The sequence below is a fragment of the Zonotrichia leucophrys genome, chromosome 2 (assembly GCF_028769735.1).
Source record: "Zonotrichia leucophrys gambelii isolate GWCS_2022_RI chromosome 2, RI_Zleu_2.0, whole genome shotgun sequence".
Classification (NCBI taxonomy): Eukaryota; Metazoa; Chordata; class Aves; order Passeriformes; family Passerellidae; genus Zonotrichia; species Zonotrichia leucophrys.
The window spans coordinates 49,416,034-49,441,641 of NC_088171.1; the positions used below are offsets into that span (position 1 = coordinate 49,416,034).

The window sequence follows — 25,608 nt, forward strand, 5'->3', positions numbered from 1 at the left end:
CCCTATTTTTATGATACCCATTACTGTATAACCTGAGGACCTCAGGCATATGGCATGCTAACAGAATGAGCCTGTGAGTAACTTTTTAGTGGAAGTTGGCCATTTCTGGAGTTTTTCTGTATTTACTGGCTCTGAATGAAAAATGGCCCAGTGACACTGTAACTGAAAGGATATAAAACACCTATACATGGATTGATACTTTAAAGGTAAGTGAGCTAAATGCTTTCCCTACAGGTGGGGACTTGGAGAAAATGCAAAAGTGATAAAACTGATTTTCCTAATTTTCCTAAAACATATAGGTAAAAAGAGCTCAGTACCTTTTTGAACCTTCCCCCTCCGTACTTCTAATCTAATAGAAGAAAAAATATTTTTTCTTGAATTGAAATTTTAGGTAGCACTGATACTACAGCACATTTCAGGGTATTCCATTTATTTACAGCTCTGCAGCACCATGCTTCTGTAGAAACATTTGCAGGAATTGAACTGATTGTGCGTTATGCCTTAGCCTTAATAGCTTTTTCATTGCTTGCTAATGGAAATATGGATTCAACATTATTTTAAACTTAATTCAGCGTAGAAGAATTAGCTTCATACAGTGTAATTACAATTTTTTTCTACAGCACTTCATAGAAATACAAGGCATAAATAGATTACTTCAAGCAAGGGAAAGAAATGAGAGCATTTTTGTTCCTTCAACAACAACTTGGATATGGAAACTGGAACAAGGAATGCATTCCCCCCTTTCTTTTTCTAGTCTATACATTTCAGATTCATATTTTTCACTTTAAATAAAGGAATGTCGATAGCATTCCTCAAATTCTACTTTACCAAAAAACCAGAAATATTCTGCTAAACTTTACCTCTGAGCAGGGGAGGGATAATTCCCCTCTACTGCAAATTGGGTAGGAGGCAGCAGTCATTGCTATAGCCTGTTGTCTTTATTTAGAAGAAACAGCAATACCCCTCCCTGTCCCATCACCTCCTTGTGACTTGATCTCCGAAGCAATGAAATAACCCTCACAGCATTCCAGCAGTCACAGTAAAAGTGACCAGAAAATGTTTACTTCTACTCCTCCCACATACTCTAACCCAGAAAACATTCACTTTATCCCCTGTTCCCTAAAGATTTCACTCTTAAATACGTTCCAAATCCACCTTCTTCCCAAAACCCCATTTCTGCACTGCAGGCTTTGAAATGTCTTTCAGGACACTTCCCTGGAAGGATAACTTCTCTTTATGGGCACAGATGTTATTTTGTCTAAAGAGCCAAAATTACTGGAAACCTATTGCTCCATCTCCAGCTCCTCTGACAGCTTCCCAGCCTCCCTGGCCACAGCAGCCAGCCAAGCTGCTGCAGCTGCAGCTCATTTTTCTTCCCAAGGGAGAGCAGGAATGGTGTCCTGGGCCTCTGAGATCTCATTACAGAACAAAACCCAGCATCTTTTAATAGTGTGATGGACTTATGATTTCATTATTCTCTTTGCAAGGGAAGATTCCACAGAAAGCACCATCAAAAGGAAAGCAGAAAATGTGGTCTATGAAACTTGCTGAGGTATATTGTCCCCACCACTCCCTTCATTTATACTAGGTATTCAATAATATCCTAGCCATAACTTTACATGTGGGCTCAGCAACACAAACAAATTAACACAAAAACTAGAAATGCTCCATACACGTCAGGTTCCTTAGGTCTACAAGAAAATAGCAGCGGGATTCCCAGGCCTAAGACACTGTTCTGGAAAGCTGTCATGGAAGGTAAATATAGTATAAAAGCTGAGAGTATTTTGCCACATGCTTTTACAGCCTAGTAACTAAAAAGGATGTTTTTGCAGTGCTGTCCTTCAAATGAAAGGAAAATTCCCCACTACATTATGTTCAATTTTTCAGTTTCTGTTATGTCAATATTACAATCTTTTGTAACAAGAAGACAAAAGCTTCTTCATCTTCTTGAAATCAATATTACTTCTCAGGCAAGGGCAACTGGTGTCTCTTTGCTAAGGCTCTATTTTAACATACTGCCAAAATACAAATACAATTCTTAATCAATAGATAATAATCTGCTTTTCAAGACCAAAGGTTGAAGTAGCCAGGATGAAAAGCCTGCACATATTTTAGTATGCAGCACCATTCTTTCCCAACCCTGCAAGCAAATCAGAATTCTGGTGGTGCAGGATGGTCTGTGCAGATGCACCTGTCCAAATGTCAGCTCACACCAGCAGAAGGTTAAGGTCCAAACTAAAGAGAAATCTTATACTCCCCAAGATTCCCTTCATGCCAGCCCTGCTCCACAGTGTGATCACAGCAGCTTCACCACTGAAGGACACTTCAGCAGAGAACTGCATTATTCCTCAAGTTAGGGATGCATTGAATTGCAAGAAAAAGCTTGATAAATAAATCTGCAGCAAACCACACAGAGTGACAACTATACAGAGACAAACAGATCCCTGAAATGAAAAACAAGCACTGAAAACTGGAAGAAACTTGTCATTGCTTGGCTATAGCTGCATTCTCTTTAGAGGTCATATTTCCAGCTTTCAAAAATTGGAATACAGGTCGATGCATTTGTGTCTGAATGGCCTTGGAGAGCACCAGGGAGCAAGGTTAAGTATTCAGAAATCAGAAAAAAGGCAATGCAAAAGTACTCCCTACAACCTTAATTCCAGTGACATAGGCACATATGAATGAGATCCAGTATTTAATTACCTAACAATCATGTATATTACAACAGAATTTGCCCTAAAAATTGCTGAAGAATTGGAATTCATGTGAAAAATGCTTCAGCAGAATTCCTAATCTTTACATTTCCTATGTTGCAAACCACAGGAGGACTTCAAAACAGTATTCAGCATGACAGCTTATAAAGACTTTACCTCAGCCCTTACACAGGTCTTGACATTCTAGTGCACAGATGGATTGGTAAACATTGCTTAGCAGTTTTCTCCAGATGGATCCTTTGTGAGCTGTGGGAAAAATCCTGTGAGAAGTTGGCTGAGTAGGCAAAGTGAATTTCAAAAGATCAAGCCTCGATGAAATCTGCATCTGCTTTTGCTGGGGCTCTTCAAAAGGGCAAATATCTTGTCAAATGTTAACCTCCTGCCCTGGGGAGAAGTGGTGCTGGAAGCCACAATTTTTCTTTTCCCCTTGTTTAGTCACATGGGGGAGAACAGACATACCTAAGCACATTCTCCTCTTTCTCAGAAGACACACATGTAGGGCTTTTGTGAATTTTATAAAGAGGTTCATCTTTGGAAAGAAACAGATGGACACAAGGCAGACTAAAGAAAAAGAAAAGGAAAAAACTCCACACAAACTTGTCTTGGGGTCATTAAAAAGCATTTGTATTAAAGGTGTTAAAAAATCAGCTGCTGGCCAGTCGGGATCCAAGAAGAATTCACTGTTCCTAAGGAAACAAGCAGGTCTGCCTAGGAAGACCCCAACATTCATGCAATGAAGGACAGCTCTTGGGCCCCACATAAATCTTCCCAAGGACACCAGCAGTCCACAGGCTGTGTTCCTAGTGGGACAGATACAGTGAGTTGTAGAAATTACAGGTGTTCAGATACACTAGGTTTTAAGAAGACAGATTCAGCATCTTAATTCAGTCCTTCTTTAGACACTAAAAAGCAACAGAAAATGCTTGGATAGCCAATTTCTGAGCAAAGACAAACATTCAGCTAATATACTGAATCCTACAACAGTGCTTTTACTATCTTCATTGTACATCAAGACTAAGGGAGTTTCTTGAGCAATTCATAGGCTTTTTTGGAAAATTAATCTAAAGTTATACCTAGTTTCAAAACCACTAGAAAGATGTGACACATGACCTTTACCTAAGGAATTGAATAACAATTTTGATTATAGCTTTTCCTTATTTACAGCACAACCTAATTATGAAACTACATGCATGACCTCACCTAACTGCTGGACTTCTGGGATTCATGCCAACAAGCTAGTTCTTCAGATTCTTGAAAATAAGTCAAGTCTTGAAAATTAAGCAGGTGGTTTTCAACCAAGGGCTGATTCCTGCCATGGACACTTGAACCCCCTTTTCTACATCCAGAAAGCTTCCACATTCCCTGAATATTCTCTAATCATTAAGCTCTATGGACCTTACCATAAATGAAGGATAGCTGGGAGTTCTTTGACTTTTAGGTATTATAAAATGACTCTAGTTCTCAAACTGTTTAACAACTTTAACAGTTTAACAAACTGTTTAACAAGAAGATGAATGACACATTCTTGCATCTACTAAAGCAAAATCAGAAATCAAACACCTGCAGAGCAGATCCACCAACATCCACCCCTGCTCCATGGCCAGCACAGTGTGCAGTGCAAGCCCTACCTCTCAGCATTACAGATCTCTCACAGCACAAAACAGACATAAACCAAGTGAAATCACATTTACAGTTAACAAAACTTCCTGAGATTTTCAGATTACTAGAGCATAGCATAAAAACTAGGCTACCACTTGTTTCATCTCCAGATCAAACATCTCCACACCTAAAGTTTTTGAAAGCACTGTGACAAAGCTGCTTTAAACCAGACAATCAACAGAAGTTTTTGACATTTACTTTTGTGCTTAGTGAGCTCAGCATGATTAGAGCTCCCTAAGTAACTACTGATAGACTTGCACACCACAACATAATGAAAAGAAGATGAAAAGGAAAGGTGTGAGGCCACTTCAGGGGAAATCAGAGAAAGATTTTGGTTTATCAGCCCATTTTCTGTGCCATTGTTCACCTTCTTGGTATGCAGCAGCCACCAGAAGTATATTAAAATTTAAAAAAACCTATAAAAATAAGAAATTCAGGATTTGTTTTCAAAGCCAATTTTGCAGTCGCTCAGCAAAGCACCCTGCTGGGATTGCTTCAAAGAAATACAACTGCTTTGCTAACTGGAGACTCAGGCTGTTCCCCCTCATTCTCTCAGTTTCAATTTGATGGATGTCCTGAGTCTGTTTACCTACAGGAGGAAACTCAGGAAAAGACTTCTTGCTGATTAATTATGGCCTACTTGGAATCAACATTTTTCTAGTCATCTAGAAATAACTCTCTAAGACAAATTGGTTTTCCATGTGCCCACACCTGTTTCTCCAATAAATCATACCTTTCTAAATACACAATGGGCCACATTATAGCAAAAAGAGCAGTCTAATGTATTCCAAACACCACTCTAAACTTATGCAATGTAGCAATCAGGACCAAGTAGACTGAGCAGACAGATACTGAACTAAATTTCTCCTTCCTCTAGGTTTCAAATTGGTCAGGAAACTGATTTAAGACCACATATAGCCTTTAATAAAAAATGGTTAGCTTTGCACTTCTACATTTTTCCTTATAATGGAACAAATAAATACATCAAAGGGGGGAAAAAGTGTATGTGTGGGGGAAGGTAAAAATGTTAGCTCCGTATCCTCTATCCCATACCTTCTTTAGTTCCATATATTTTGACACACCACATCAGCCTTTGTAGTCATTTGGTTAATCTCAAATTTCAAGAGAAGAAACTATGAGTGTATGAACAACTGTACATCACATTTATTTAAATTTATAAAAAGAAATAAATCTTCAGTTTAGTTTGTAAGTGCTCCACAGCACACTATCAACATCGAGAAGAAATGGGTGAAAGTAGATGAGTCTTAATCACTGTGAAGTGTCCACCAGGGAAGTACAAATATGGCTCACTCCATACATACATTATCTCCAAGAAATTAGTGTGCAGACTCAACAATGCCCTACAAACCCACTGCCACTGCTAGCTGTGTTTTCTAGGAACAAATTTCCTGCTCCTCATCCTGCAAAGACAGATTTCTGGGAAACAGAGATGAACAATTCAAAGAAAAGCAATTCAAAGAATAATATTTGCTTTATTATATTTAGGAATGCTTTCTTCCTGAACAGAAACAGACATAACAAACTCATGGCTTCCCTTTTTTATGGAACTAGCCTGGGGCTTGAATAGCTCCTGCCTATTGCTCTAGTGGAGCAGTATGCTGAGGCAGGGGGTTCTGCACTCAAAAGATACAGCTCTTTTCACTCCTGCATTTATTTTTTTTCTCACATCCTTTGCCTCTCCTTCCCAGAGTATCCTGTGCACTGCTCCATGACATGAACTGCTGACCCATTCATACATGCTTCATTGATCCTTTCACCGGCCAGCTTCCACTGACTTGGCTGGAAAGTCCCAAGGTGAAGCGAGGTTAAAAACACTGCTTTGGGATCTGCAAGGTTTGCATGGGAGCTATAAGGAAAGGCACTGTGGGCAAGAGAGAAGCTCAGGATGAAGCAGCCCTCTGTTGTATCCTCAGTCTCCTCAGCACCACTCCACAGTGGAACAGAAACTTTATATGAAGGGACCCACTGAAAATTTTGTGGAAGGCAGTACTGACAGTAGGGAGCCCTTAGTGAAGAGCAGGAAATTCTTTGACAGATGTTAATGCACCCATGCACCTTGGACATTACCTTCTCCCTCTGTAAAACAAGTCCTCTCATCAGAGGCTCTACGTGAGCTATAGCTGAGAGAGCGCAAGAGCATTTGCCTATGTCAACATTGCAATATAAATCATCTTGTGTTAGCTTGGGTATAAAATCCACTCTGTAAAACCCCAGCTCCACTCTCTTATGCACAAATCACAATCAAATTCATACTCTTCTGGAACAAAGAACATCAGGAAACCTAATTCAAATTTCTTATTCCTGCATTAGATGATAATTCTATTTCACCAAATTACTTTTGCCTTGCGATGTAGCTGCATTTATAATTATTTATTGCCCAGCTCAAGGTTAAGTGAAGGAACAGCTTCACTGAGATCCTGTAGAAGCCCTTATTTTTCACAATGTGCTACAGAAGATTAATTGCTTTCTATTTCTCCAATTGAGAGAGAATTAAAATTGCCATTTGATACAAACTATTAATCCAGCAATCATTTTGAAGTTGCACATTGCTTCTTATAATTTAATACATTTCCTCTCTTTTTCTTATTCTATAAAGTAGTACTTGGGAACCTTAAAAATTCAATTTGTGGAGGTTCATTTGTAGGACCTGTAAAAAGGAACTCCTGCACTCCTGCAGACTCAGTACCTGATGAAGGTAGCTCTCAACAAAGAGAAAGCTGGAAATGCAGCAATGTTGAGCAGATGCTATTGAAGATGTTCTGTTTTACCAGCATGCTACTTGGAAGTCCTGAGGACAGTGCTGAAGCACATAACAAAATGTTTTGATAACACTGACAGAAAGAGCAAAAGCACATATATATACACATACATACACATAAGCCTAAATATTTGCTTGCTCAGAAATGGCTGGGTCTTTTTTTTTCTTCTTTTTCTTTAAGCAATGCCACAGGGCCAAGGTCCTTCAGAGAGAGATTATTTGCTACAAGAAAAAGACTGCTGGTATTTTCAGGCAAAGTCCACTGCCCATGTCTCACGATGGCTGTGGGTTTTCATTCTGTAAAGCAAATCTAAGGAATACCAAGAATGAAGACAATGAGAAACTCAAACAGCAGCAAATCCACAAATTACTCCAAACACTAACATTTAGGAAAACACACTTGGGGACTCTAGATGTCCAACAATATAACAAATATGCTTCCTGTCTTCAGAACTCAGTAGGAGCTTTGGATGCCCAACTTTTTACAGGTGTGAATGAATAAACAGTTGCCACAGTAAAAGCTTTTTCTTTCTTTTTCTGATTTACCTAAGCTAAGGAACATTTTTGAGAGGTGGAAAACAGTCCTGAACTGGATGGCCACTATGGCAGATGCCTTAACATTTTTTTTTTAGCCTTGATTGCAAGCTCTCTTCCTGGTCCCAGGAGTGAAAAAAAAAATTTCTTCATATTTGTATTTCTTAATACCTAGTTCTTAGTTAGGAGGTGTCTTAAGATTTGCTGTAGCTCCTTGGTATGACAAAAAACCATTATTGCACAGCATGGCTTCTTTTTTTTTCGTTGTCCTTAAGCATTTACATGACAGTAATCAAAAGACCATTTGTAATCAAAAGACCACATTTGTAACCAACACACTAGGATCCTGGGAAGTGCATTGAAAAGAAAAGTTCAATTAAATATGTAAAAATTCAGAATGAAAATCTGTGTTGAAGCACTTTTAATCTCAGCTCTTCTCAGAGAAACTGTAAAAGCTTATCTGACTTCCCATTACTTGTTGCACTAGGGATTCAAACTTCTAAAAAAGGCACTGTGGAACAAGGAACTGCAGTTCAACATATTGAGGAATGCTGCTTGTTTGTCTCTCCATCCTGAAATTAACATTCCTGATCAGGTCATAGTCATGTCTTGCCACCAACACATAAGCAGAAGCAGAAATAGCAGCTTTACTTTTCCATTCTGGAGTGAATTAACATAAAATGACTCGCATTTACAGCAAAGTCCTAGGACTGGCAACCAAGGCCAAATAAAGTAACACTTCTTTCCTTCCTCAATCTATATCCCATCAGACATGAAAGAACCCTCACCAGGGTCTGCAGCAAGAAAACCTGTGTTTATCCTTATCATTCATAATGACAAATGCCAGAGATACCCACTGGAAGTGAAACCTCAGCAGGGGCTATGTATTACTAGTAATAACAGAAATAATCAAGCTGTTGTTAGAGCCAGACACTCAGACAGCAAATTCAATTTTTTTTTATTTTCTGTTCAATACCAATGACAGCTACCAGCCATCATGCATTACAATTAGCTCATGCTGCAGGAATGCTTTCTGCTCTGGTGCATAATGAGTGAGCTGCAACAGAGAGCATGACCTGGGGAAGAGGTGAACAACTTTTTGGAGGGGTATCACATATCCTTGCCAGTTGCTAAGGAAACCAGCTGCTTTCTTTGGGAAGACTCAAGGACTGCCTCTTTTACACATCCATACTATGAGCATTATTTCACTTGCAAACTAACAAAGGAGAACTTTCAAAAAATGCTCATTTGCTATATAAATTAATACATTCTATATAACTACCATTGGTGAGTGCAAATAAAAATGTCCTTGCATTTGCAGAGGGATGCTGTTCCTGTGGGTAGTTTAGGTAAACAATAAGAGCCTCTGACAAAGGCTGAACAAAATTCAGGTAAAGACACTGTGACTTTATAATATATCAGGACTGGTTAGCAGAGCACTGCTTCAGTTACTGCGAAATCATTCTTGAGTTCCTCTGCTCTAACACTGAATGCACACTGTCGGCCCTTCCTCCAGCATACTCACACATGATTCTTTTACTGCCTTCCAATCTAAATATGTGTCCTGTTCTATGGAGTTTTACAACTGCAAAGTGTGCTTCGATTCTTAAACCCTCAATCAATAGCAACTGTGAGGCAAAAGCTCCCCCTGCTCTTCCTTCCCGCAGTGCAGATCTCTGCTGTACATTCAGAGTTTTTTCCATTATTAGCTGAGACCCAAAAGCCCTCCACTTCTGCATTCCACTGCATGCTTTCATCTGCAGAACAGCTACAGAGAAGTGAGCCCCAAAGTCTACAGATCTCCTGTGAGCAGCGTGCCTGAAGCAGAGCTGGAGATGGCCTCTGTCCCTGCAGAAAGGCTTTCCAGCATTTCTGTCAATGGCGGGGCTCCACTAGTTCTGCCAATGGCAGGATGGTATCAGAAAAGGAAAAAAAAAAAAAAAAAGATGAAATCTGCCTTTGCTCTCAAGGACTACAATATAAACCTCTCAATTATTCAGTGCTGGAAAATTCCACCACAAGAAGTGGGAGTGCTGCACATTGATCCAACACAGAATTAGCAGTAGAGATGATGTATGACTCTTTTTAGCAAAGAAAAGCCAGAAATACAAAGATTCTTTGTAGACATTGTTGAATACCTTAGTGTGTTATTTTCATTATCATACAGCCTCTGTAATTTTTACAAAGGCTATTTTGAAGTTCTGTCTACTGTACAACACTGTTAAAAATACTCCTCTCTCTCTGTTGTTCCTGTGTATTAACTAACATAAGACTAACACATTCTCTACAACAAAATTAAAATTAAAAAATTTGTATTTTACTTTGAAACACTGGAAATGCTGTCAGAAATGGCTTAAATTCTAATTAGCATTAGAGAAGCTGAATACAACTTGTGATGCCTTGAAAGAAAACCAGAAATAAGTGCCTGTCTTAAGACTATTCTAGCTGCTGAACCTACCAGTGTTCTCTTCCCTCAATACTTCCCCTCTCCTGGTGTGAATCCTGAATAATTAAAGAAGTCATTTGAGGAAGAACAAAGCTTTCTGACAAAAGTAATTCCATCTTTTAATTTTCAGAGTCAGGTATGCTGTAGGAAGTGTGATAGTATTAATTCTGCTATTAATTTAAATTACAGATATTCTATAAAGTTGAATGCTGGTTCAGTACTGGTGCAGCACTATTGCATAAAGTCAGGAAGACAAAAGGATTAGTGGTTTTAAGATTAGAAATTGAAAAAAATTTAAGCCTGAATCCTGACTCATTCAGCAACCTTCTCAAAAAGTCTTGAATGAACTATTTGTTCACAGCATCCTCCTCAGGCAGTAAGAAGAATGAAATCCAGAGCACAAAATTTCAGGTAGCATGGGCTACCTGACATCCTCCCAGGATGAGACATCCTGTCTAAATGGAAGCATGCTTGTAGGTAAAGCTCTAAGCTTCTGGATAATTTAAACATAAAATACTTGAACAGAAACTAATAACATCGGTGTGGATCACTTCAAGATCACAATTTTTAACTTAGTCCGACTGAAATTGCTCCAAACTCCTTCTTGATCTGGTCATACTATTTCACTAAATTCTTATAAAATTCAAAGCCTTCCATCAACATTAATGAGCATAGCACTACATTTATGTATCTAGAACAGTAGGGCTCTGTCCCTCCTATTCCTGTCAAGCCTCTGTGAAAATGAGATTCACCCTCCTTGTGATTCACTGCTTTTTAGGAGCAGCAGTATCTGCTGAAAAGAATAGCACCGAACACAGATGGACACCTTCCATACAAATCCGTTTCTATAACACAGTGAGCAATTACTGTTAGAGAAACAGTTTCTTCAGATAATTAGATACTTAAAAATTGAAGTTGTTTATGTTTATATAAGCAGTGAAATTATAGACAGAATTATGCAAACGAATCCATCATGGACCATGAGCTCTTGTCAGGTTGCTAATGAAGGTAGAAAGCAGCAATCTTTCTTTATAAGGTTCTCTAATGACCATGATAACAAACCAATTTTGTTTTTAGTGCTGCACATTTCCCTTCCCCCATTTTTTTTCCCACTAAGTATCAGCTCATGGTGACAAATGCTTTCAGAAGACAAAGAGGATAAAAGAGGCTTGAAGTTAACACTCTTCAATTATGCTGACACTGAAATGATTAAATTAAGCAAAAATTCAGTATTTCATTGTCTTTTTGACTCTGATGCCTACCTAAAAAAATTTATGGACTCTGTTAAGGTACATTTTGTCTTCACTTAAAATTTGTTTCAGAGGTGCATTTAAGAGACAATTACCTCTTCTACTTTACTGGAAGCTGTAAAGGCTTATAATACTGCTCTCCATCAGGAACCTTTTCTTCAAGACAAACACTTGCTGTTTACAGAAGATCCATGAACACTGGTTAAGAAAGGACTGTACACCCAGACAATGTTCAGATATATATTTTTCTCATATTAGGACTTTCTTAGCCTACTGTACACGAGCAAATATGTTGCTTTTAGGAAAAAAATAGAGAGATTTCCTATTCTCTCTGAGTCTTCTCCTGATATCTGGGCCCTGAAACAGGTTATAATGGCATTATTTGTTGATTCTTGAATATATGAGAAATCCTAACATCATTACATTAATCTCCAAAATTACAGAACAACAAATTATGTAAAATAGCATCTTATTTTGTTTGGAAATATTATAGTGCAAGGTTTTGGCAGGAAAACTTACTATCAAAGTACTATAGCTACATAAAGATCTACTAAAGATCTCAGCTTTAATCTCCTCAAAAGATTATTTCATTGCTGATGCAAAACACACTCCACAGACATTTACCTTACAACTGCATGATGAATCAAGCTAACAGCCTCTTAGAACTAGGCCCAAGCAAGAAGATAAATATTATTTTATCCATGAAATTTCTGTTGCACTCTGAAATTATCTGGAACATGAGGCAAACACACAACAATGAACGAGAGAAGGAAAAAAATAATGTAATTTGTTGCAGCTTGTTCATTTGTGAACAGCAATAAGAGTTGCATATCCGAAGATAATACTCATGTATTTATCCAGCTCATACTTATGAAGCACTTCAGAGATGAAAAATCCTCAAAGTGCTCAGCATTTGCTAAAATAGGAGAAAATAGACACACAGATATAAAATAAAACATTGCTGACTTCTTCTGTCATGACAAAATAGAAATAATTACTGATTTATCATCAATACATCTCTATTTTTCTACTCAGACAGTAACTGGGATCAGTCTATCAAAATAGAGATAATTACTGAAGAATGAAATACTGATGATGCCAGACATGCAATTTACAGAGAGCGCTGCTAGATGCAAATACAGAAATAATATTTTCTTCCATGTGCTCCCAAAACTGGGCACTCCACAGTATCACCTGTTACAGAGGGCAGAAATGGTTTTAACAGCAACATATCCAAATGGTTTGAAAAATGAGCATACTGTTTTTGAGAATACCTGCCTGAACACACCTTAAGAGTCCACCTATCACATTGTACATATGTCATGGTGTGACAGACACCAGCTCAACCCTGGCCCCACCCAATGGCAACACTTTGAAAAACTTGGCACTGAGCAGCTCTGAACACGAAAATGGTGCAGAAAAAGCATAACGAAAAGAGCAACAATGGCATGAGTGAAACAAAAGTATTTCTGTTTACACTGATACCACATTTTGGCTCAAACAGAAACGAACATAATTCAAACGGCAAACATTTGCACAAAAAATCTTCATAGAGGACACTGTACTAGGCTTCTGCCAGAAATAGGTCACTTAGGTTCTCACATAAGCCAGCACTTAGGCAAATAAAAATAAAAAGGGTAAATAAACACACAAAATGTTTTCAGCCTTCTCTCCAAATGATTTATTGCTGCCAGAGCTCTAATCTGATTTTAGGTGAGCTCATCCTTTTTTCTGCCCTGGAGCCATTTTAACTCAATATTGCTCTTCTTCCAGAGCCACGAGAGAGTACAGGCTCCCTCAGCCACCACAGAGGCTGTGCAGATATTTTGCTTTAGCTGTCTGTTGTAAAAGTCATCAATATCGCTTCATCCTGAAGAGACCTTTTCTAACAAAAATGAAAACAAATCGCTAACATTAGATGAAACTTTGACCTCTGCATCCCAAAGCAGGGGAAGTAAGATCTGAACTCCTTGTTGTTGCTTGGAAAGCTTCCAAAAGCTCCTCCAGGCAGCCAAATTTTTAATTTAAATAAAGTATTTCCTGAGCTGCCAGGCTGAGGTTGCCTCCTTGCTCGCCCTGCGTAGGAGCCATCCAGCAGATCCAGCTGGGCTCCCCTGAGCCTGCCTGCACCACAGCTGTCCTCTCTCCGAAACAGCAGCAAGTGATGTGAGGTCTTTGGGGAGACCATTTCAGAAATCATCTTTTCATCTGCCTCCTTCCCATCTGTTCACCCTTCCCATCCTGAGTATTCCCGTACTACACTCTGTTTCACAAACACTATTTTCCATCATAGCTTCTTGTTCTGGCCCCTCGCTACCCCTGGCTCCTCGTGTGCTGATCTGAAGCTAAGTCTGTGTGGGAAGAAAATGGAAGTCTGAAACACTTGCTTGTGGATTGCTATTTTCTGGTCATACACAGCTATTTGTTTCCCAAATACCAAGAGATGCAGTAAATCTGAACGATTCTTACACCACCTCCAAAACAAGACCTGTAGGGAACTGCAATCTGCTTCCTGTCACACTTACCACACGCTGGGACCGTGACTAGGGAAAAGGATGTATCAGAGGCCAAAGGGATGAACTAGCGCGCAAAATTGTTCTCAGACACGTCTCAAGATCTGAGAATAGCTAAACACTTAAAATCATCACCACAGCAGGGAGTCTAAACTGTAGACACAATGTTTTCATTTTTAAACAAGAGATAAAAATAATACTTCCAACTGAGCAGGCAGCTCAAAGAGTGGAATGCAGGGAAAGACCGATGCGCTAGAAATTTTACACAAACTCCTTGACTCGTGTTTTCCAAACATGTAAGGAAAACAATGCAGTAAACACTGAAACAAAATTAGCATTTGCATCTCTGCATTTGTCTGCACTCAACAGCTTCTGTGCTACAGTATATCTTTAAAACTAGGACTTTCACACAGCTGGATCTTCTCCGGAACATCACTCATATGTCAGACCATCTCTTGGGCATATCACTTACCATATTCTCCACTAGGCTATAGATGTAGCATTAAACTGATAAATATGGTTTTATAACAACACAGTAGATCTAGATAATGTCATCTAAGTTGATTTGCACTTTGTTTCAAGGATCTACTATATAGAGATAATAAATATGGTACCAGACTGTCAGGCAGGAGAAGCTAGAAGAGACAGATGACCTTTGTGCAATACTTCACCCTCTTCTCTCTCAGGAATGTATAATATGAAGGTATGAAAGCAGACACAGTCAGTCACCACTGACACTGACCAAAATGTCACCAATTTTATTAGAACACAGAACAGCATAAAAAAAAGTAATGAATTGCTTAGTTATAGCTGTGTTTGCTGTGTCTTTGTCTCCCTGAGCGCCTGAGAGAGTGGAACAAAATTGCCAGCAGTCACATTATGGAGATAGGTTGACAAGCTGGATGACCCCATAAGTCTTGTTCACATCTCATGTCTGGGCTCTTGACTTGCATCTTAAATGACTTCCATATCAAGGCTATTGCAGGGAATCTGCTTTGCCATTCTAAGGGTTTCTGCCAAACTGACATGGAATGATGAATGCTTTGTTCTACCTGGCACATCTGGAAAAACAAAATCTGGAAAAACAAAACCCACCCCTCCACCTCCTCCCTCTACGCCTGGAGTTACTGTTTGAGACACCGTATGAGGGAAGGTGTGCACTAAAGAAACAGAAAGGAAATGAATAAATTTTAAAAATCTCCAGCACCAGAATTATTTATTCCCTTGAAATGCGACGACTCTTTGACAACCACAATTCCTGCTCTCTCCCAACACGCACCAGCCCAGCTCCCCCTCTGTCCCTGTCACTCTGGAGTGATGCGGGGTGGCGTGACACAGCAGGAAAAGAGACCGGTTCACTGTGAGACCTGCTACTCACTCTCTTACAGTGTAACGGCCCCCCTTCCAGCCGCACTGCTGCGGGCAGCCGCTCCCTGCGGCGCCAACCGCGCACAGCCCTGCCGCTCCTTGGCACAGGCACAGCACAAGCTGCGGAGAACAACCGGCCCCTTCTGCCTCACTGCAGGCCTGCCCACCTCAAAGGGCGGTACAAACACTTGAGGAGCTCCCATGGCAAAGGGCAACCACAATGGGTGGCTTGAAGGTGCACTGTGGCTGCTCACACCAGCTCCCTCTCAGCTCTCTCTGAGCCCAGCACTTGGAGCATGGACACTGAGGACACTGCATGCAGGACTGCAGGGATAGAGGATGCAACCCCTGCTCTTCCATTGCTTGGGATGTCCAAGCAAAAGGCTTCTCAATTTCTAATTTCTACTGTCTTTTCAAACAGAACAGCAACCAGCTTTCTCCTCTGCTGTTCAGTTAGAGCACAACCAGCAGGTTTCACCTGCAAAGGCACTGTGAGCAGCTGAAGAAAGGAGTACCAGATGTACATACCTGCTTGCTGGGCAGTCTGGGGGATCTGTTGACTCCGCTGTGCGTTGTACTGAACTGAGGCAATGGGTCTGTACTGCTGAGTTGTTGAGGTAGGGTACTGACCAGATGGGTAATAATACACTGGCATCTGCAAAGAAAGAGAACAGTAAACTCTAGAAATCAAAGATTCATAAAATAAAACAAAACAGGGAGGGGGAGCAGAAGTTCAAATCAAGCATATTAGTGGTAATGGCAATCAAGAGAAGAGGTTTGCCTCCTGTCTCTTCAAGAATTGCTGCTTGCTTTCAGCTGTGCTAGGAAAAGGACTACAAGTGCCCACATTTATTTTCAGATACTTTAAGAAATAGGAAAAAAAATGTTAATTGAAAGAGAAAAAAATATAGGACTCATAAAAAGCTACATATATATACCAAAGAAAAAATATCACAGTAACATTTTATCATAGTAACATATCAAAAGCTTCAGAAAAACAGATGCAAACAACACCTTCCATATCAACATAACACATACAGACAGCATGTTGAACCATTAAAGGAACCCTGGAGAAAATGATCCAATCAAAGCAAGGAATGGCCTGGAGCACAAATACACAGAAATGTGGTGGAGAGCAAGATGGAGCGTGTGCATCCCTAACACTTGTAAGGAAATTATCAGATTCATGCTTCTGTTTAACATGTACATCCCTCCTTACATGAACATTTCCCTCTAAAGCCTTTCTTGCTCTTGTTGTGAAAACAATCACAGTTCAAAAAATAATCATAGCTGTTTTCTTGCAGGAGCTGAGGATAGGCATTAAGTCAGCAAGTTCTGCTAAATGGACATCTTTTTTCTTCTATTATTACTGTCATTACAGAGAAACGTGTACTACATCTCCTACATCACACAGGTGAGATGATGGCGACTGCAGGAAAAGATTTTTTCCTATATATGCCACACCACTGTTACAGAGACATTTGAGTTAAACAGCTTTCAACTGACCCTTCATAAGTTCAAAGCACTCAAAATTTTTCATTTTCAGCTGTCAGGGATACTTCAGGCATCTGATAGACTTTGGCAATGTATGGTATGAACAGACTGCAGAGGGATACAGGCTTAGGAGAACATTGCTTCTCTCTCAGCTTCTGCCACAGCAGTCAGCATTTCTTAATAAAATTTTTTTTCTCACTTTGTGCATAGCATTTATCCTACATAGACATATGCACAGAGTCAGACCAAATGCTTTTATTTTTTTCATGCAAAAACAAGAACTATTTTCCCCACTTTTATCTGCATGGAAGAAATATTCCTGATACAGATCATTCAATTCGATCATCCATAAAGTTAGCAGAGTAAAGGTAACGACTGCTAGGACATCATAAGAGAGATCAGAAACTCTCCTTGGAAAATTTCCAGTCTCAGATGAGGAAAAAAAATGGCATAGACACAAAATATTAGACAAGAATAGGCTATGGATTGCTACTTGGGCAAGTAGAAGCCTACTGAATGGGTAACTGTGGTGGGAGAAGGGTTAGGATTAACAAAGCTGGACTGGGTGTTGTCAGGGAAATTACCCTGCAGACCAACTGACAGTCAACAGCATCTGTCGATCAAGAGGCTGAACACCCATCCATTCTTCAAGGATGGGTGTTTATTTTTTTTCTATTAATTTTCTTTTCAAAGAATTGATTTTTTTCCCCCCTCTCTCTGCTTTTATCAGCCAAGTCAAACAAGTATGAGAAAAACAAGGTTTTGACTGGAAAATGCTGTAAGCTACCCTCCCTCCAGACAATACCAAGTGACACCTAATGGATAATGCCTGCCATTTGTGTTGTCAGTGACTAATGTAACAAAACCAAAATGTCTTTGTAGAATGGACACCACTATTAAGAATTTGTTTCTCTGCAAAGAAAAGCCACAAGGAATAGGAAGGTGGGCCCACACTTTAAGGCACAAAATGTTTAAGGCACAAAATCATTCTTTAAGCAGCATAAACTGTGGATCAGGAAAGTTTAGTGTGATAAACTCATCTCGTGGACAGCTGATTGCTCTCAGCAACACTCTGCTACAGGAGGTTTGAAAGAAATGAGGAGATCCACTCTAAGTCAAGTCAATGGAAATATTTGATCCAGCCTTGGAGCAGAGGAACAGAACAGACATTCTTTCAAATATTCTTTATTTTCTATTAACATATTCTACAAACCAAAGAATATTAAACCCCTGTGGAAATGCTCTCACTTATCCTGCCAGCAGCTTAATATCACTTAAAGAATTTATTTTATCTACCCTCCACTTCCTCATTTTCCAGTGCAGACTAGCCCCTAGATATTTAAAACAACTTGAGCATTTGGCAACAATAAGAATTATCTCTTTGGAAATGATTTTGTAGGTATTAACCTTAAAACATAGCCTGAAGAATCTAAGTTTTGAAGTCAGGTTTATAGTTGAACCAGCTGAGCAAAAAAATATATACACTAAAGCATACACTCCTTTATTTTTACCACACACATAAAAAAACCTCAGCATTAGTCAAAGGGTTCTTTCCCTTGCTCTCATTTTCTCAATTCATTGGAATACATTTGTTATGCAACCCACTTGAAAGTTTATGAGAGCGCAATCTATCAGCATGAAAAAATTGCTAGTAGTAGAAGGGTAAAAAAAAAAAATCTTTCACTTATAAAAATTAAAGAATTGGACAGTAGTTATGCTCACATGACATGGAAACAAGAGGTTTGGCTTTTGATGGGATTTGTTCTTTTGGTTTTGTATCTATGTGTGTTTTGTTGTTGTTTTTGCTTTTGTTAGCTCAGTTTTTGTTTGGTGAGGGGGCAGGTTTGTTTCTTAATAGCTCACACATTAAAAGAAGGGCTTGGTGTAAAATATAGACATGATCTAAAATAGGTCTTTTATGCTTGAGGGGCTTGGATGGATCCATTCTCATTTATCTTGAGTACATCTCTTTGTCAGTAGTTGAAATGTTATTTTTCCTTTCTGATTCTACTTTGGTGAACAGTGGAATTAGAGGGATCAGAGATAACAAGTATCACTTACATCATCTGCTCTGATCCTCTTGAATTTTTTACCTTCTCATCACATCAGTGTTACTAAAACGTTTACTTATTTGCTCTTCAACAAAAAGCATTACATTTCTGTAGCAGCCAGCCAACATGCCAAATTATACTTGAGTTGCATTCCCATGTGAAATGCACAATCCAACCTTCAACCTTTTGCTTGTAAAACATTTTATTTACAGAACCAGAAGGTTTCCATGGCACTAACAAGCATGCCAATGAAGCTGTATGGTTACTCTAAAACTAAAATAAACTTACCAAAAAAATGCACTTCTAAGACTATAACCTAAATAAATGCCACCTCCTTTAAAGCATAATTTTTTTATCTTAATCCTTGACACTGTGAAAAATAATTTTTAGTATGATTTTTAATAATGACCTTGTTTGTAGGCTGACCATTCCCCTGCATTCTAGTTTTTCTCTCCTATACAACATTTTAACTTAAATTGTAACAGGACTGGGCGTGTCACTTAAGAAGACACTCATGAAATGGCACAGTTAGACATTACCTTCTCCTCTTTCTAACGTCCCTAGATGATGTGCAGACACTCAGTGCAGCATTGGTTTCCTGCTTTGTTCTGTCCGCATACAGCCACGAGCCCATTATGAGGCTGGGTGTCTCCCTGGCTGCTCTCCAGCAGCACCCATGAAATTCACCGGCACTCTGTTTATTTTTGTTTATTTCCTCATGGCAGGGTCAGGAGTCTAGACACACTTCAGGATGATTTTACTTTCATAAACTGCCTCCCTACTGGCTTACAGCTTGATTCAACCATTGCACTGGTACTCTACCTTCTCTTAACAGTGCTGATATCCAGACAGGTTTGGACTAGCATCTCCATCCAGCTGCTGACACCATTGCTAATGCCACTGATACAGCCACACAAATGGGAGTGAAGACAAGAGAAACCCCAGTGATGCATGCACACATGAAGGTGCCATTTCTTCCCAATATCTAACTGACAGGGATCAGTCATTCTTCAAGGTCTTTTCCCTTCCTCCCTGCCCTCTCCATAATAATTACAGTAGCTGGTAACAAAAAAAAAAAAAAAAGCCTTGTAAGATGTCCTCCATTATAATTTTCAAAGATCATCAAGGAAAGCCCTGCTCATTTGTAGTGACTCCCCAACCTTCTTCATAATAAGTTTCATAGAGGAGATATGCTATGAATAAAGATTTTGTCTTAGGGTCATTACAGACTCTCAAGGAGAAGGCTTCTGCAAAGAGTCAGATGATTAAAGATGACACAAAATTAATGATGACACAAAACTAATTCAAGTGAAAAATTCTTCAACATGTTAATTACATCTCCAGGCCTCTCCAAGAATTCCTGCCATCTCACTTTTGGATATCATTTTCCAGTATACCTTCCAGAATAGTCAGAGGTGAAAATAACTTTTCAGGGAGTATATCCCTTCCCATTGACATAATATTCATATTTTTTCCCACTTCTTCATTTGCAGAGGCAAAGACAGGCACCATTGATAAAGTACTACAAAGCAGAATGTGGACCCTTGTTAAAGTGTTTGGTCCATAAGTGCTACAGAAAAACTATCAGGAAGAGAAGAAAACTGAAAATAAAGAAAGCAAATATATATACATTCAATATCCGTGACAGAAAGCAAACTGGCATTTGCTGCTAAAAATCCCTTTCAGAAAACCCTGGGTAATATTTAGGATTTGAGTTGGTTTCTTTGTTGGTGGTGGTTTTTTTTGGGGGGTTTTTTTCCATTATTTTTTCCTAATTGGCTGAACAAGCAGAAATCCTTATTTTCAGTTTATTAAATGGTGACTTTGTTGTCAAGCTGGGGGATACCTGTGATGAAAGAAGAAGCAAAAAAGAAACCCAAAAGTTTCATTCACCACTTAGGCATGTCATTTCGAACTCAGTCTGCTTCTGCTTTAATATAGACTGGGAGAAAGAATCTTGGGGAGCAGCTGTAGACCCACATTTAACTGAACTTTAATAAAAAAGCTAGTAATTTAAATGCAGTACTATTGGATGTGTAGGCTTGAAGCATTTTTTTCTCCTCCTTTCAGCTCCCAAAGGAAATTACCACACTCACAGGATCTCCACCCAAGTTTTCACTGCTATTTTCCAACAGCATTCAGGGTATCACAGCCAACCTTATCAGCAGAGCATTTACAGGAACTAATTAGCCATTAAAGTCATGCCACTTTTATACTGGTATAAATTCAATAGCAACATTTAAGATATAAAAGTGCTTTTACATTGATTGCATTGCATTGATTAACGCATCACATAATGTTTTGCTTCCATTACCGTCTTTATTGCTTTCTTTTTTTCTCAGAGCCTGCCTCAGACCACCTGCTATGGTGTCTGAGAGCAGCATTACTATTGCATCTAAGCCCCAAAGAGTAACAAAGCAGACTCAGACTGACAAAGCCACTGCCACAGAGAAGCTGTGCCATGGGCAGGACGAGGATTTGGGATCTACCTGCCCATGTACAGAAAGCTAAGCTCTCAGGGCAGAACAACAACTATTTCCCAGGGATTCCCTCTTATTTTTTTTTTATAGGAAGGATTCCCTATTTGCCATACATGTACTTAACGTGTATCCAAACCATTTTCTAGGACTGAAGTGAATGTATAAAAAGTTGAAATGTGAATCAGAAGCTCCCATCTGTGCATGCAGATGCAGAGAGTGGTTGCCCTCTCTCCCTTCTGGCAGAACAAGGTCACTGTGCTTTCAAGGGATAGGGGCATGGGCAGCAGACACTAAATCCTGCCATGCCCTCCTCCCCAGGGATCTGACAAGGATTTTTTGGAACAGCAACAAGCTGGAGATGGATGTTATCTGCAGAACTAGAGAAACCTGACAGCACTGAATTTCTCACCTTTCTACACCTCCCCCCGAGGACAAACCATTCCACAGTGAAATAAATGAAGCTGTTGCAAAGCCAAAAGATATTTTTCTCCTGTCAATTAACTTTCCACTGTGTTAAACTATAGGAGGAAAACAGCTGGAGAATGGACAGAGACATGGCGACCATTAGACACACCAGCACTGTACTGGTCCTACAGCAGTCTGAACATGAAAAGGCACCTCCCCATCACTTGGCCTGTGGAAAAGTTAATCCGTCTCTAAGTAGCACCAGTACGAGGATTAAAAACACTGAGGCCACCTGGGGGTTGTACATGAGGACTAAAGCCTGGACAGCCTATACTTAGGACACACAGTCTAGATGGATCCATCAGGGAATTTTGCTCTTTAGGTAATTTTTTTCTCCCAAATTATAAAAAGCACCAAACCTGCTACATTTGGCAAACTGTGAAATATTTTCCTCACGATATTTTTCCAGCAGTAATTTCAATTTTTTGTAAAAGAAATCACATTATATTGACCTCCATCTCCTTCAAACTTGTTTTTGCCAAGCCTTCCTTCAGAAAATATAGCTGCACATTTTTTAACCACAGAAATTATGGATTGCACAGTCAGCATCCAGTAGTCCTCAGATTTCTTTTACTGTTAATTAGTGATCTAATTAACTATATCCTTAGCCCACTTAAAACACTGTAACAGTAAAAATTCTTCATTCCTATGTCAATACCAAATTCCACTAATAAACACAAGTGGAAATTTTCAGTGAGAAGCAGTAAGCAAAAACCAACCAACCAACCAACTAACCGCTTCCAATAAGGTTTATAATGAAGTTACATTAAAAGAAATGGTGAAGCTTTTTACTTTATTTTTACATTTTTTTCTTCCGAAGGATAATATGAAAACAAGAGAAATGCTATTAATACCATTTAAAGTAGAATTTAAATGAAGTTATTTATAATTGGATAAAGAAATTTGTCTTTTTAATGTGTATGCCTTGAAAATTGGCCAGAAAGTCATCTGTGCATTTTACTTCTTGACAGTAATCACTTTCAATATTCTGTAAGGGTACCCAGGAGACAAGCAGAGATGTTTGGTGGTGAACAGTAAAACATAATCAGTCTTCAGGAAGACAGTTAAAATTACTGATCTGTGACACCTCACATGTTCAAGTCAATTAAATATGATTAACGACTACCTGGGCTGATGTGCATTTTGCTCTTTTGGTACATGCACAGGGAAGGAGGAGTGTGGGCATTTACTCACCCTCCTCCTTCATATTCATGTGCAGATGTGTCACGGACTACGAACATATGCTCAGAAAACGTTTTGAAGAGAGGGAAGGAAATGATGGAGCCCAGGAAACAATAGAGTCCCCTGCTGCCTCAAGATCTGCTAAAGTTTTAGCAGGGGAAAAACAAGAAACGATCTGTAATTTCTGTTCCCTCCCTGATGCTGTGAAGGGCAGGGTGCCCAAGGGCAGCGGGGCTTGGCCTACCTGAGCAGGCGGCGGTGGCTGCTGCACGAAGCCCTGGGGCGGCGGCGGCGGCGGCTGCAGCACCTGCTGGGACACCGGAGCTCCGGATCCCGTGAAGCTTCCGGGGGGAAGCTGCTGGCTCGGGGAGGCCATGATGTAGCCCGTCTGCTGGGCAGGCTGCTGCAGCATGGGCGAGGGGTACACGGGGCCGGAGGGCGACTCGGGGTTGTCTCCTGACGACTGACGGCTCAAGCTCATCTGGCCAAACTGCGCTGTCATGTCATCGCGCTGCGGAGCACAAGGCAGGAGAAGGGGACACAGATGTGATGCCTGCAGCAGGCACATGAGTTAGCAAAACAAAATAGGCTCAGAGAGTGAGGGGGGCAAGCAATCACTCGGCTCCGATCCATGCCAAACTTTGCAAGGATCTCAGCAAAAATGGAGGCAATTAAAATGAAAATCACTCTAAATGCTTTGACGAAGACTTCCAGACTGCAAGGTGAATGGCATAATTTGGCAAAAAAGCCAATTATTTTGGCTCTTTCCCCCTGCCACCCTCACCTTTAATTCCAAAATGACAAGTGAACTTTACAGTGTTCAAAAGAAGACATTTTAAATGTAAAGGGCATGGAAATAACATTATGGATACCTCTATCCTCAAATACAGAATTTGTCAGCTAAACACATGCTGGTAATTTCATCTGTGTTTCAAACTGATCCCAAGAGGAATTCAGTAGAATTCAGCTGCAGATCTTTCCCTTTTTGGACTGCTTTGAAAAGCCAAGGTTGTAAACATAGAGAAAGTTAAAAGAAAAGCTAAGCCTAATGCTGCTGCTTCAAGGCTTTTTATTCAGTGTTGAAGAGAAACAAGTTCTATTATTTGATTGAAGGGGAAAAGAAAAAAAAAATTGTGGTAGGATAAACGTACCATAGAAAGTTAATGGACCTAAGCTTCATTACATGCTAGTAATAATACATGCATTCTGAACTGTACCTGTTCATTCTTGCAAAAAGATTAATACTATTCTATGCTCTCAAGTTCATTCTGTGAAGGTCAAAGATTTACAAATGGGGGTGTGGTTCTAGGCATCTCCTTTTGTGCCCATATCATAAGACTTTTAAATACTCAACTCAAACTCCATTGTGTACTAATATGCCAATTACAGATAGGAAATAAGCACCAAAAAAATGCTCTTTTTTCAAAAGAAACCTCTTAATATCATTAGCAGGTCTGTGATATTTATTCTCCAAAACCATCCTGCACACACATTTAATGTCTGGAAATGTCAAAATGTGTTAAAAACAAAACAAAATTAAAAAATTGCTTGTGGAAAGCACTTCTGGGACTCACCCTCACATAGAGAGACTCACACTCACAGCTGAGAGCAGATCTCATGGATCAATGTTTAAAACACTACTGACAGATCATCAGGTGGTCTATGCAAGTAATGCTGTTAACTTTTCTGTCATCCTACATTCATACTCAGTCACATGAGTTGTCTCTGTGAAGTTGTTCCTTTAAAAAGCTAGGATATTCATTATCAGAATGACAAATGACTGCAAACAGATTCTGCATTGAGCCAGGAATGCCTCTAGATTTTCACAAAAGAGAAAAACATCTTCAAACACATATAATCTATGTAGTGTTTGTAAAATGTAATGTGTATTGAAGATAGTCATTCAGATGTAGCTTTACTATTAAATTAACCAATAAAAATATTAGCTTTCTTGTGACTGTAACTAGGACAATCTGTTTCCTGCAACACACTTTTCAAGAGAATTAGCATTAAGATATGCAACTTTTGTTCAGCATGGAATATTTCTTTTCCTTCAAATGATATCACTAGTCATTTATAACATTATTTTATCTGCAAGGACCCATTCCGCTTTGTTTACATATCTTACTATAACTATGTGACATTGGTAGGAAAAAAAAAATCAATCTTAAACAAGATTACTAGACAAAGAGTGAAAAACCACAGAAAAAAATCTTGTGGTGACTCTTTAAAATGTCAGCTTCATTTCAAAACAGTATAATCTTAGCCCTGTAAGCACCAAGCCAGAATCAGACTCCAGAAGAACACTCTATTTATTTTCATTATACATGTCCATTGGTGCATTGTCATGATGTACAGCACACCACACCTTCTGCAGCTGGTTCAGTGCTACTCTCCTTCCCAAGTCCTCTGATATCACCAAGGAATAAATCCAGGCAGTGGATTTAGTATATGGATAAAATAATATAAAATAAAAATAATGTTTTCTTGAGGTCTCTTCTCCTGTCTTTGCGGACACAAAAGAGGAATAACTCAAATCTCAACTATTCAAGTTAGCAATTTAAGGTCACTTGGCATTAAGTGAGGAGACATAAGCTCCTACCAGCAGGCAGAACAAAATATTTTTCTGGAGGGTCTGCTAAGCAGGTAGAGAGCCCTGCTGTAACATCACCC

At 39.4% G+C, this 25,608-nt stretch overlaps 1 protein-coding gene across 20 annotated transcripts in view; it reads right to left on the reverse strand.

Annotated features, from left to right (window-relative positions):
* ARPP21 (cAMP regulated phosphoprotein 21) overlaps positions 1-25,608 on the reverse strand; it is a 142,173-nt gene that overhangs the window by 20,888 nt on the left and 95,677 nt on the right. For all 20 annotated transcript variants that reach the window (XM_064704930.1, XM_064704934.1, XM_064704923.1 and 17 more), the window contains 2 exons: positions 23,180-23,446; positions 15,792-15,918 (listed from right to left, as the gene is read on the reverse strand). In XM_064704930.1, coding sequence (XP_064561000.1) covers positions 15,792-15,918; positions 23,180-23,446 — 394 coding nt within the window. The remainder of the gene's footprint in view (positions 1-15,791; positions 15,919-23,179; positions 23,447-25,608) is intronic.